General features: G+C 40.6%; 1 protein-coding gene across 1 annotated transcript in view; it reads left to right on the top strand.

Moving 5' to 3' along the window:
• Positions 1 to 4,675, top strand: part of PCP4 (Purkinje cell protein 4) — a 68,485-nt gene extending 63,810 nt beyond the window's left edge. The window contains exon 3 of the mRNA XM_020789313.3: positions 4,306 to 4,675. Within this exon, the coding sequence (XP_020644972.1) occupies positions 4,306 to 4,433 (128 nt within the window). The 3' untranslated portion in view covers positions 4,434 to 4,675. The remainder of the gene's footprint in view (positions 1 to 4,305) is intronic.
• Positions 4,676 to 12,099: the final 7,424 nt, after the last annotated feature.

Raw genomic sequence — 12,099 nt, 5'->3', positions numbered from 1 at the left:
CTTGCACAAACTAACACAGCTACCTCTTCTGTGACTAAAATGAAAGTCTTTCCTTTTGTCAATTACTGGAATGATACATGATCTTGTGGTACAATTCCATTTCTACAAGTTTTGTTTCTCAAATACTGTATTGAGATTTGTAGGCACCAAGAGGGAAAAGAATGATTTGGTATTCATGGCTTTAGAAGAATGGTGAATGCTTTTCAGTTAGTGGCATTGCTGCCATTCATTTCAGTTCTGGCTTCAAAAGTAAATCAAGAAATTTGCTGAAATCTGGGTCATGAGTAATTATGCTAGCACTACATATCTCAGGAGATTGCTCACCATCCATCCATCCATCCTTTTTTTATTGATTGTGCTGCTGCAGAGGAACACATTAGAAAGTTAACATATTTGCTGTGCAACTTGATTGAATAGCTCATTTGCTTGCACAATTATATCATTTGGAATTAGATGCCAGGGTCCTGAAACAGAGATGACAAATTCAACTGTGATCTACATTTTCCTTAACATCTCTAAGTATGTTATGATCATTGCACAGAAACAGATTTATTTTCTAGTGAATATAAAATATATGCCCTCCAAGTATGCAGAATTGTTTATTAGCACAGATGTGCTTTGTCCTGCATGATGAAACTTTCTATATTGGTGGCTGTGTGGCATACAGACCCAGAATTTTCTGTCAGAGTATGATTCAGCACAGTATCAGATTCACTATTGGTCCTTAAAGGATAATTCTGTCTGTCTGTAAGCTAGACAAGCAAGGGAGAGAGAGAGGAAAAAAATTGTGGAAGCAAAGTGTCCATATGGGTTTGAATGAGGGTAGGGTGGACGGGAGAGTGGACATTCTATAACATGGGCAGATGTAGTGGAGGCTACAGCTAAGTGTCATGTTTGTAGGTCACTAGGCCATAAGGGTGCTAACAGTGCAGTTTGATCTATATTCACGCAGCCACAAATCACATTAAGTTCAATACAGTTGATTCCAAAGTAGATGGAAATGCACAGCTATGCACCCTTACCTGAGCAGAGTGGCACTTTCCCATCTGAATAAGCATGCATAGAGTTGAGTGGGAAGCATTTCTTGTCTTTTCACATTTGGCAGCTTGGAGCTGTGGGGAGGAGCAAGGTCGGGTTGAGCCACAGCACTGGGAGTGGGCACAGATCAGAAAGTTCGCTTTAAAACGCAATGTGGTATTAATAATAATTGTGTGCCATCAAGTTGATTCTGACTGATGGTGACTCTTTGTAGGGTTTCATAGGTACAGAAGACTCAGAAGTGATTTACCATTCTCTTCTTCTTGGCTCTTCTGAGACCTGTTAGTTTTGCCCAAGGTCACAAAGGCTGGTACTTCTTCTGCATGCAGCCAGATGCTCTGATTCACTGAGCTATCCAGTCAACTAGACTGAAATAATGAGTCATCATCTTTTTTTCTTTTCAAATTAACATGTTACTTTCCTTGTATCATAATAACTGGGCAGGCTCATATATGGAGATGTGGTCTTTCAGATAGCTCAGAATTCAGTCAATTAGGACTTTATGGGTCAAAAATGGAACTTTGAATTGGGCCTAGAAACAGACCAGCAGCCAGTGGAGCTATTTTAACAGGGGGATTTTGTGCTCCCTATAATCAACCCCAATGAACGATCTGGCTGCAGCATTTTGGACCAGCTGGAGTTTCCAGACAGTTTCCAAAGACAGTCCTATGTAAGTGCATTACAGTAGTCCATACGGGATGTGATGAAGATGTTTGTCACCATGGGATCAGACATCCCAAAGAATAGTTACAGCTGGTGCACTAGTCTTAGTAGTGCAAATGCAGTCTTGGGCATCTGGGCTCAAAGATGAATCCAAAAAGAATTACACCCAAGCTGTGAACCTATACTTTAAAGAGGAGTGCCACCTGACCCAACACAAGTTGAATCTCTGCTCTTTGATCTGCCATATACCTGACCAGGAGCACATCTGTCTTGTCTGGATTAAGCTTCAGTTTATTTGTCCTCATCCAGCCCATTACTGACACCAGACACCAGTTTAGAACCAAAACAGCTTCATCAGATTTAGATGGAAAAGAAAAATTGAATTGAGTGTCATCCCAAAACTTCAGACAGCCTCTCCCAGTGGTTTTGTGTAGATGTTAAATACCACAGGGGACAAAACAGAGCCTTAAGGAATGCCACAGGCTAACAGTGACACTCTGAATGAGTAACCTCCAAAATGTCCTAGTTGCTCAGTTCTGGTAAATTCCAGCCTGTTGCTTTTTTTGTGTAGTTCACTTATATCGCACTTCTTCTTTTTTTCTGTTGCTTTCAACTTGCCCCAATATTATTGTTTTTCCAGTGACTCTTAATTTCTGATGACAGGCTTGATGTACGACAGCTTCAGTTGCATCATTTTTGCTTCTAGAGAGAATACATAGTATCGCTGTGTGTTGTTTAGTCGTTAAGTCATGCCCGACTCTTTGTGACCCCATGGACCAGAGCACGCCAGGCCCTCCTGTCTTCCACTGCCACATGGCATCACAAGTATCATATTTAGAACCATGTCATCCAAAACATGATGGAGAGAAATTTATTTTCATAGGCTCCGCCCTAATCTAATGATATGCTGACATTATATAATTGCCCTGGCATTGCTTGCTGTTGTGCAGGAGAAGACACCTTTGGCCAATTTGCCAATGTTTGTCTTATCAGTCTCCAGGCTAATTAAATGCATCTCCTTGAGATGTGTACTCTGTCTAAGTCAGAAGAAAAATGAGCCTTCCTGCTGTGGATGTGCCAGCACAAGGCATTTTTCACAACAGTAACAGAACACTCATGCATTAATCCATGGGGCAAAATTCATTGTATTATGTTTTGCTGCCTAAAAGCTATCCCAAGGAATGCCTTGTGTATGAATATTCGGTGGATCTGTTCCTCACTTCCAAATGATGCAACTCATTTTCATTTTAGCCAGTTACATAGCAATCCTGTATATGTCTACTCCGAAGGAAATGCTGTTGATACAAGGCTACAGTAGTGTAGGATTTCTCTGCTAGTGTATATCCTTGCATGGAATGGTATGTATGACTCGTTTTATGTGTGAGTTGTACATCTTGAGGAATCTACCATCTTTCTAAGAACCTGCCACACCAAAAAAATCACATTCAATTGTGTGTATGGTGTTTTTTCACAATGAAAAAGCACCATACATACAATTGAATGTTTGCCATTGTGTATCAGTTCTCTAACAAAGGTAAACCTTGTATTTTAAAGCACAACTGTAGATCTTAGTATTAAGTCTGGATAAATTGTGCATTTATGTGTGCTACCTTTGTGGTGTGAGTAGAGGATTTTATATTTATAGGCAGTAAATTTCCTTATTTACCCAACATCTGTTCTCCTGTTGCTTATTAGAAGGAGACATTTGTACTGATTGTGGTGGCTATTCACAATATATGTTTTTTTTTAAAATTAAAACACTAAAAACTTTGAAATGTGCCTGAGAGCAAGAAATTTCTACCTTCTAAACCTTGTCAGTTTGCTGTTAGATTGGACCTTGCAAACAAAATTATTAAACCACAGAGAACAAGGTGTCCTTTGAGCAAATCTTTCCACAATGTGGGAAAGTTACTTGTTTCAACTATATCTCCAGTGGCTATGCTAATTGGGAATTCTTGGGTTTAAAGTAAAATTTCCCCCCCAAATTCTGCATTTTTTCAGCTAAAAACAAAATGAGTGTAAATATAACATTGATCAAATTGAAAGGATTAATGGGTCTTTGGGGCCAGCATATCTGAATAGAATCAGGATGATGGATCTAGCTATGTTATTAAATTTCTAGAATGCCCTCATCCTGGCATTGCCCTCATACCCTGTGTGGAATTTAAAGGGTGGCCATATCCAGTATTCTCCAGTGGCTATGCTAATTGGGAATTCTTGGGTTTAAAGTAAAATTTCCCCCCCAAATTCTGCATTTTTTCAGCTAAAAACAAAATGAGTGTAAATATAATATTGATCAAATTGAAAGGATTAATGGGTCTTTGGGGCCAGCATATCTGAATAGAATCAGGATGATGGATCTAGCTATGTTATTAAATTTCTAGAATGCCCTCATCCTGGCATTGCCCTCATACCCTGTGTGGAATTTAAAGGGTGGCCATATCCAGTATTCTTTAGCCAGGTAAGTCTGTCAGGCTGACCAATAGAAGAGGGGGGCCACCAAAAGATCACACCCTCACATTTAGAATCATGCCTCAGTTGTTTATTTTGTCCTCAAATCTATATTAAATTGTTGTGGGGTTTTCTTTTATTTTCTTCATGCAGATGGGCAAAAGAAAGTTGAAGAAGAATTTGATATAGACATGGATGCACCAGAGACAGAGAAAGCTGCAGTGGCGATACAGTCTCAGTTCAGAAAATTCCAGAAGAAAAAAGCTGGCTCCCAGTCTTAGCCTCTACCTCACTGTTTCCACCATCACTACATCCTGGTCTGTCAGGAAATGAAGAAACAAATGAATGAATAATCAAATCTAGATGCATGTACAGAAATCTCCACTATTTAAAAATTCCACTGACAGATATTAAAACAATTCTGCTTGTTGTGTGGCTTAATTGCTATGTTTATCTGCAGTCTCATTCCTTCTATAACTCTACATTTTACCTGATGTTAAAATAAAATGTTAGGATGAAGTTACCTTCCACTGTCAACCTTGATCTGTCTTGTTATATTAAACCATCCAAGCCAGTGCTACAAATTAAAAACACCCAGATGCCTATTTTCCTCTTCACTTAAAGCTTGGAGATATAAGCACATTACCTTATGTTACCAACCTATTTTTGCTGAGGAATGAGAGCATAAACGCTCAGCTCATTTGGTGAATCCAGATGTCAACCATATGTGGTGGTAGACAATATTTTCCCCTAATGAGACAAATGTGCAGAGTGCCAGAGACAGCTAACAGTCTGGGGTGGCAATGATGGAAATGAATATATGTGTGCAGGTGTGTATGGAGTATGTATATGTATATCTCACTGAGTTTGGAGCAATGGTACTCAACCTGTGGTACGTGTACACAATAGGATGCAGACGTAGTCTAGGAGAGTCAAAAGTTTATTTTAAAATTACTAAGACACTATCCTTTTGCTTCTGCCAGTTGTAGAGAGGATATCACAGAAGCAGTTGTAGTTCATTGATGAAGTGTTGGTTGTATGCCTAACTCATGTCAGGCATGCAACTAGAAGCACAAACAGGCACATTTCTGACACATGATTGGCACCTCATTAATTAGCTAGGCTGCTTCTCCAATTTCCCTTCTTTGTACGATAAAAAACAACCATATACTGGCCAAAGAATTATTGTTTTGTGTTCTGCAGTTATCACGGTGATAAAATGTATATGCAACAGTATTGTTACAATTTCAACGTACAGGGGGAATTATTGTCATTTTTATTGCTTGTGTACTTTGAAAATTATTACCATTAAGGGTTTTCTTTAGGTCTTTACAATTTCTTTTAAATGAATTTGGGCTTGTTGCTTCTTAGGACATCAGCAGACGTCACCAGGAATAGCCTTGCTTTTCTAGGCTTTCATGTAAGGAGACATCTCTCGGGGTGAAAGGTGTTGGTGTAGAAGAAAGAGTTATATCTGTTTTGAGGGCAATGCATCCATCTCCACCCACCTCCACCTGGCACTCAAGCTCAGTAACTTTGTGTGAAACAATTCTAATTTTATATCTTGTGCTTGTACCACATACCATAATTGGGAAGGGGACTGGGGAAAGAGCTGGTAGTGGCATGCCCTAGAGCCCATTGTGCCATTTGATGTGAGGCAGGGAGATGAATGCCAGCATTGCAACTCCTGAGCCTTCTTTTGGTCCAATGGTCCAGGGCTTGGGGAAAAGGCAAAAACTCCCCATGGGCTTGTGATGAGTCCTCCCCAAATTCCAGCAGCAGTGAGCAGCCAAAAGAAACTCCCTGTTTCTCAGGTGTGTTATAGGAAGGCCATGCAGGATATGTCCTCATGCAGAATGGTAGCAACCACTTGGATGCATTTTGTCTGCCTACCTACCTGCCTGTCTGTCAAAATCTCTCTTCTGTTCCTGCTGCTTTCCTATATTAATCAGTTACCCAGGTTTTACCCAGCCCATTCATCTCAATTCCTTGGATTTTTGCAGTCAGTGGGCCCAGAAATAGTTCTGGGCTTCTCTTCTGACAAAAAAGGTCCCAACCTCTAGCCTTAGGTTTTGGTTCTGAAATAGGATAGGATGCCACTGAGCCATATGATCACTTTAATCTTTATTTGTATTTGAGTGTAGCACAATTTAAAATTATTATGGATATGTATGAAATATAGGTAATATTAAAAACAAATTAGATGTAAAGATAATTAGACTATTTTTGACCAGAAGATGACATAGAAGGAGCCTCCCTGATGAGTGGATAAGCATTGAGAGTACACTCAGTCTTTCCCTGAGCAACAGCGAGCAGCCAGCCAATTCTCTGCTTCCAGAAGCATTGCGGTGTAAACTTGCTGATAATAATAATAATGCCTGTAAATCTGCCAATGTCCTTCTGAGGAACAGCAAGCTTTCTATCATAGTGGGACCTAGATTGTTTGACAGAGTGATTAATGGAATATAAAAACTGAAAGTTGAGAGCCACTGCCTAGAGAATAATTCTGCTGCACCAAAAATGTTTATTTTTTTCCCTCTCTCTCAGAGAATTCAAGGAAAGATATTTACTTGCAGTATGAGATCATCCCCAGGACAGAATGACCTCACTTGCTCAGTTTCTTGCTCATGTGGAGAGAAACAATGGGTGCTCTGTCATTCAGAAAAGTTTGCTTGCTCTCAACCTACTGTACTAGAATAGTAAGTGCAGGAGTTGCTCCATTGATCCACTGTGTGAAGATGAACATGGAAGTTGTGGGAATATCAGCGATCCATGTGCAAATCAGGCAACCCAGGCACTGGATTGGGAATAGAGATGGGCATGAACCTTGGTTTGGAGGTTTCTCTTGGCTTGTACATGTAGCACCACAGGTGCACAAATGCCCTCCCCCTCCCCACCCTGGCTGGATCCCCCACTCACCAGCTGGCATGACCTCCTCTTCTCCTCTTCAGCTGTTGGACTAATCTCTCACAGGAGCACAGGCTTCCCTGCTCCGCCTTCTTGAATGATGGCCCACTCAGACAGGCAAATCTATGCTCCTATTGGGGACTGGTCAAACAACCAAAGAGGAGGAGCAGAAGAGTGTGCTCCAAATGGTGAGTGGGTCATTAGCTGGGGGGAAAGGAACACACAGCACTTGTGGTGCCATGTGTACAAAATGAACCTCCGAACTGAGGTTTGTTCCCATCTTTAATTGAAAAGCATCTAAGATACAGGTATAGTCATTGTACCTGCCTCATCAGGCTTTTTTTACCATGTCCCTCTCCCAAGGAACTCAGAAGGGTGTACATGTTCCTTTTTTTAGGTATGCACCTTGCTGTTTTTGGACAAGAAATCCCATAATCCTCCTTTCTGGGAGTCCCACCTGCAGGACCCATCCCTTATGTGGAAGCATACATTTCACATATGAATACAGTCATTGTTATCAGCCACGATATAAGTGAGACTTAAATTAATCATTAGCAACTTGGCCCATTGATTCTAAATGTTGGGCTGCATCCAGCCCAACATGCAATTCTCTAAGAATGAAGATATTTACCTGAATCAGAATGATTTTCTGAGCTCATCTCAGAATTACACATAATATAAGCACATGCAGGAAATCCATATTATGTACAAAACAGATCAATAAAGAGAAATAGGAACAATTAGACTGAAAACAGAGCAGAAATGTGCATTGGTTGTTTTGCATTATCAACACTGACAGTTATATTGTTACAACTGAACTCAAAAGTCATTCAGTGTTAAAATGGGCTCCATAAAATTAATAGAGTGCTGCCTTCCATTTACAAAATAGGTGGTACATTTGACCCACAGGATTGGCAGATACCAGAGAAGAGCCAGCCAATAAAGCATAAACCTGATGGCTTAGCAGTAACCTTCTCTTATGGGACCATCTGATGAAAAGTGGAACATTCCCATTGCTTGTCAGTCACTGCCCTGAACTCACCACACCCCATGCTTCATGTCTTTTGCCTTTCTGTTTGATTGGGGCTTGCAGTATTTGCTACTGCACATTTCCATTTTTTAAAAAATGGGCATAGGAAAAGCAGCAATGCAGAGACTTTTGCAATTTGCACCCCTTATGGGACAAACAGTAAAAAATAGCTACTCCAGGTTTTTACCTAATGAAATGTCTCCACTGAACTGCTTTCTTCCATGCAATAATGAAGTGGATTCTTGGCTTCCTACAAGGATGGCCATCTATAATATATTTACTGAAAAGTGTTAGGGATTTCAGTGGTCCTACAGATAGCAGTAAGACCAGTCTGACTTTCTTAGAACTGGGCAGTAAAGAAATCAATTCTTTCATTTTCTTGCCTTAATTATTGTCTAGTTTCTTTCCAAGAAATTATCCATGTCCGCAGGCAACATGCTACTTTCCTGAAACTAAAGTCTGAGGTTGCCTGCATCATTCTGGATTTTCTGCATTAAGCATTGGGTTAAACTTGGTGACTTGCAAGCCCTCTCCAACCATGTAATCATTAAGACAATAATGCATAGCTAATCCCACATCTTCTTAGAGTCATTCAAAAATTTTCAGTGTAATTAGACCAGGTCTTCTTCCCAGTGACTGCTGCTAGCCTGCCAATGGAGGTGGGTGGGTGAGGAGATTACACAGAACGCAGCAGATAAAGTAGTTGCCTTATGTGGCTGATCCAGGAGTGTGTCAGGTCATTTTAACAATGATTGTCAACACCACTGCAGGATTTTCAAGAAGAAATAGTTGGAAGACAAATTAATTCTCCATCTCAGGTTATGGGGAAAGGTACAGGCTATTGAGCAGAGCCCTATCTAAGGTTCTGCCCCATGTGCCCCAGCCTCTTTTCAGCATCTTCAAACATATCAGTTTACCCCAGAAACTCTGCTGGTCATCCTAATGTGGGCCAGGAAGGAATTTTTCCTCCAGTGCCTTCAAAAGCATCCAAGGATGGGCTCCTTTTTTGCCTTCCTTAAAAGTGTCATCTTAAGGATATATACCACAAAGCCTAATCAGCATGACTTGATGGGCAGGCAGAAAATGAAGTGGAGGGTGGGATCAAGACCCAGACCAATGATGGCAGCTTTCAGGGTAATGAGAGGACCAGATGAGAGCTCTCCCTCCGATGCTGGCAACTGTTCGAATCAGAACCAGACAGGGATCCAAGCCGTAACTGAGCACCAAGTTTCAACACAATGGAAAGCTTCAGTCTGAACAGAATATCCAAACCATTGGATGCAGCCCAGTAGCCAAATAAACTTGTTGGAGAGGCTGTGGCACCGGACTGAAGGACCTTGGGCTTTCCTGCTTCTTTCAACATGCTTAATAAGCCAGCCTACACATTTAAACAATATTGCAACCAAGCTTCAGCCCATAAGCGGATGCCTACTTCTTTATTTTTTTTTCCTGCACCTTTGGCAACGGGCTTTCCAAAGTGGCTGGGCATTTTTCAGTGCTTCTTCATCAGGTGGCAATAGTGCACAGGTTCATCACCAAGTCTCCCTGCACAGCACAGGTATGTCTGGCCAGGACCAGATAAGAGAGCCTGGCCATTCTCAACTGGCATATGCATTGTGCCCTCTCTACACCCACCTGCAAGATGTAAAGTAAGAAGTCACCTTTTGTTGTCCAGAATTGTACCTGGGCTGTACTGCAGCAAAACATGCATTCTATAATAGTATAGTAATCTTTAAAGGACAGAGCAAACCAAGTATAGATGATGAAGGGGACAAATACATGAACAAGCACATTTTAAACAGGGAAGGGGGGGGTTACCCTGAAATGAGGAGGAGAGGACCCCGTGCAGAGATTGCAGGTCACTGCTGCACATGAATGATCTAAAGTTTGCAATCCAAAGGGCCAGGCAGGAGGGTGGCTGCAGAGTTGGCAAGATCAGTGCTTGTTTCTTGAACGGAAGGAGAATTTAAGTGGGTGCAGCTTCTTTTATGAATTGTTGCAGGAGGACAGGGAAATGCACTCACCAAAATTTCTCATTCTACGTATGTAGAGACAGCAGCACAGCAGGCAACTCTTCAATTCAACCTGGCAATAGTATTACTGATAGCATGTGTGGGCCAGTGTGTGTGAGTGTATGGCCTGAAATGGGAGAAGGGAAACAGACTAAGGGATGATGCACATGTAGCCCATTAGATGTTGTCAGACTGTAGCTCTCATCATCTTACCCAAACTGGCTACCTGTCTAGGGACAATGGGGATTGTAGTACAACAGCATCTGGAGGGTTGCACCTGCCCACTCCTACCTTAAGAATGAGTTAGAAAACAAAGAATCTGTTTGAAGCTGGAATGAATCACAGTGTTTGAAATCATATTTTGAGGGTTCAGCACTAATTATGATATCAAAGAAGGCCTTGTGCTAAATATCTGTGTAGTTTTTTTCTGATTCAGTCACACAGTGTTAAAACAGAGGTGAAACTACTGATAGATTTACAACATTACAAAGCATCATGAAATACCCTCTTAGGACTTCCCTAGAGGGGCAATAAAATTCTTCATTAGGCACACTGACATTTCAGAGCAGCTGATTACAGATAAACTGTTAGCCACTTGGCTGGAGCATATAGAAATCCCCTTATAGGCTTTAAAGTTTTACTATTGACAATGACAGAAGAAAACTGATGAACTAAGCACTATTTGAAAGGCAAAAGAACAGTGATACTTGATCATAGCTAGGAACCTACCTCCTGTAGTTTATTTGTCAGTCAGGCCATATGTTAAACATGGGCAGGGAATTCTTTCCACTCGTTTTCAGCAGAAGAGATAATCATTGATGTCGGGGGTGGGGTGTGCCTGTGTGAATTGTGGACTCAACAATATTGGAATTGTTCTGAATTTCCTCCCCACCACCACCTTGTTTTGCTGACTTTTGAGGGATTCTTAGGTATGATCCCCCAGCATTTGTAAAATATATGATACAGCCCTTTAAAAATCCTGAGTTTATGCACAAGCCTTCTGGCAGCTACACTTCCCGGATGCCTTGTTTATTTTGCTAATTCCTTTTTTTTAAAAAAAGGCATCAATAAATATTGGCAACTGTACCTTGATTCCCTGAACAAGTACTGTAGATGTGTTCCAGGTCTTTGAGGGGAGGCTGGGGAGATCTTACACTTCCCCTTTGGTTATTCATTAGATAAATTGAGAAGTTCCTAAACAAAGACAGATTGGATTTTTACAATCCATCATCCTAACATTTATGTTTCATTTCTTTTGAAAATTTGGAAGATAAAGCTAAAGAAAAAGAAAGGAGGAGGAGGAAGTGAAGGAGCAAGAATATAAAAAAGAAAAAGACCAAAAAAAAGGCAAAAGAAATAAAAACACAAACAAACAAAAATTAACAACCACCAAAACTGAAATTTTTAAAACAAGTAGAGTAAGTATTGGCATTTATATATTCATCATGCCGAAACAACAGCAAGAACATTCTCTTCCCTTCTTTTTTCATCTTTTAAAAACTACATCCCTTCAATTTGAATTTATTTATTCACTTTTACTTGCACAAAAAATATATATCTTTAAATAATATTTGATTACTTCATTTCCTCATGTACCTAAATACAGTCATACATTCTGATGCAAAATAATTCAGTCGAGGTGGGTGTCTCATCAAAGAACTGACAAATTCATTGTCGCTGTGTGTTCTGAAAGAACTTCTCTAGCTTGAAAGCAGTTATCTGGCATGGAGGGTCCTGTGGGTAAAAAAAGATGAAAGGCTGGTTTCCAGAAACTGCTGAAACGGTAAAACTCTTGCATTTGCCAGAGTGCAATCATGTGTCAAGACTGTGTATAGATTTGTGTACAGAATTACAGCTGGAGTGACAAAAATTTAGGGGATGGGGAGGGGCAACGATTCCACAAACAGAAGCGACTTGAGCATTTAGCCTCAGTTCCAAGCTCCATAGGTGCTTCATTTTCCACAAAGAACTCCTGAACATGTAGAGATTAGAGATTCC

The sequence above is a fragment of the Pogona vitticeps genome, chromosome 3, assembly GCF_051106095.1.
Source record: "Pogona vitticeps strain Pit_001003342236 chromosome 3, PviZW2.1, whole genome shotgun sequence".
NCBI lineage: Eukaryota > Metazoa > Chordata > Lepidosauria > Squamata > Agamidae > Pogona > Pogona vitticeps.
The sequence above is the reverse complement of the archived record's forward strand: the minus strand, read 5'-3'. Positions and strand labels throughout refer to the sequence as shown.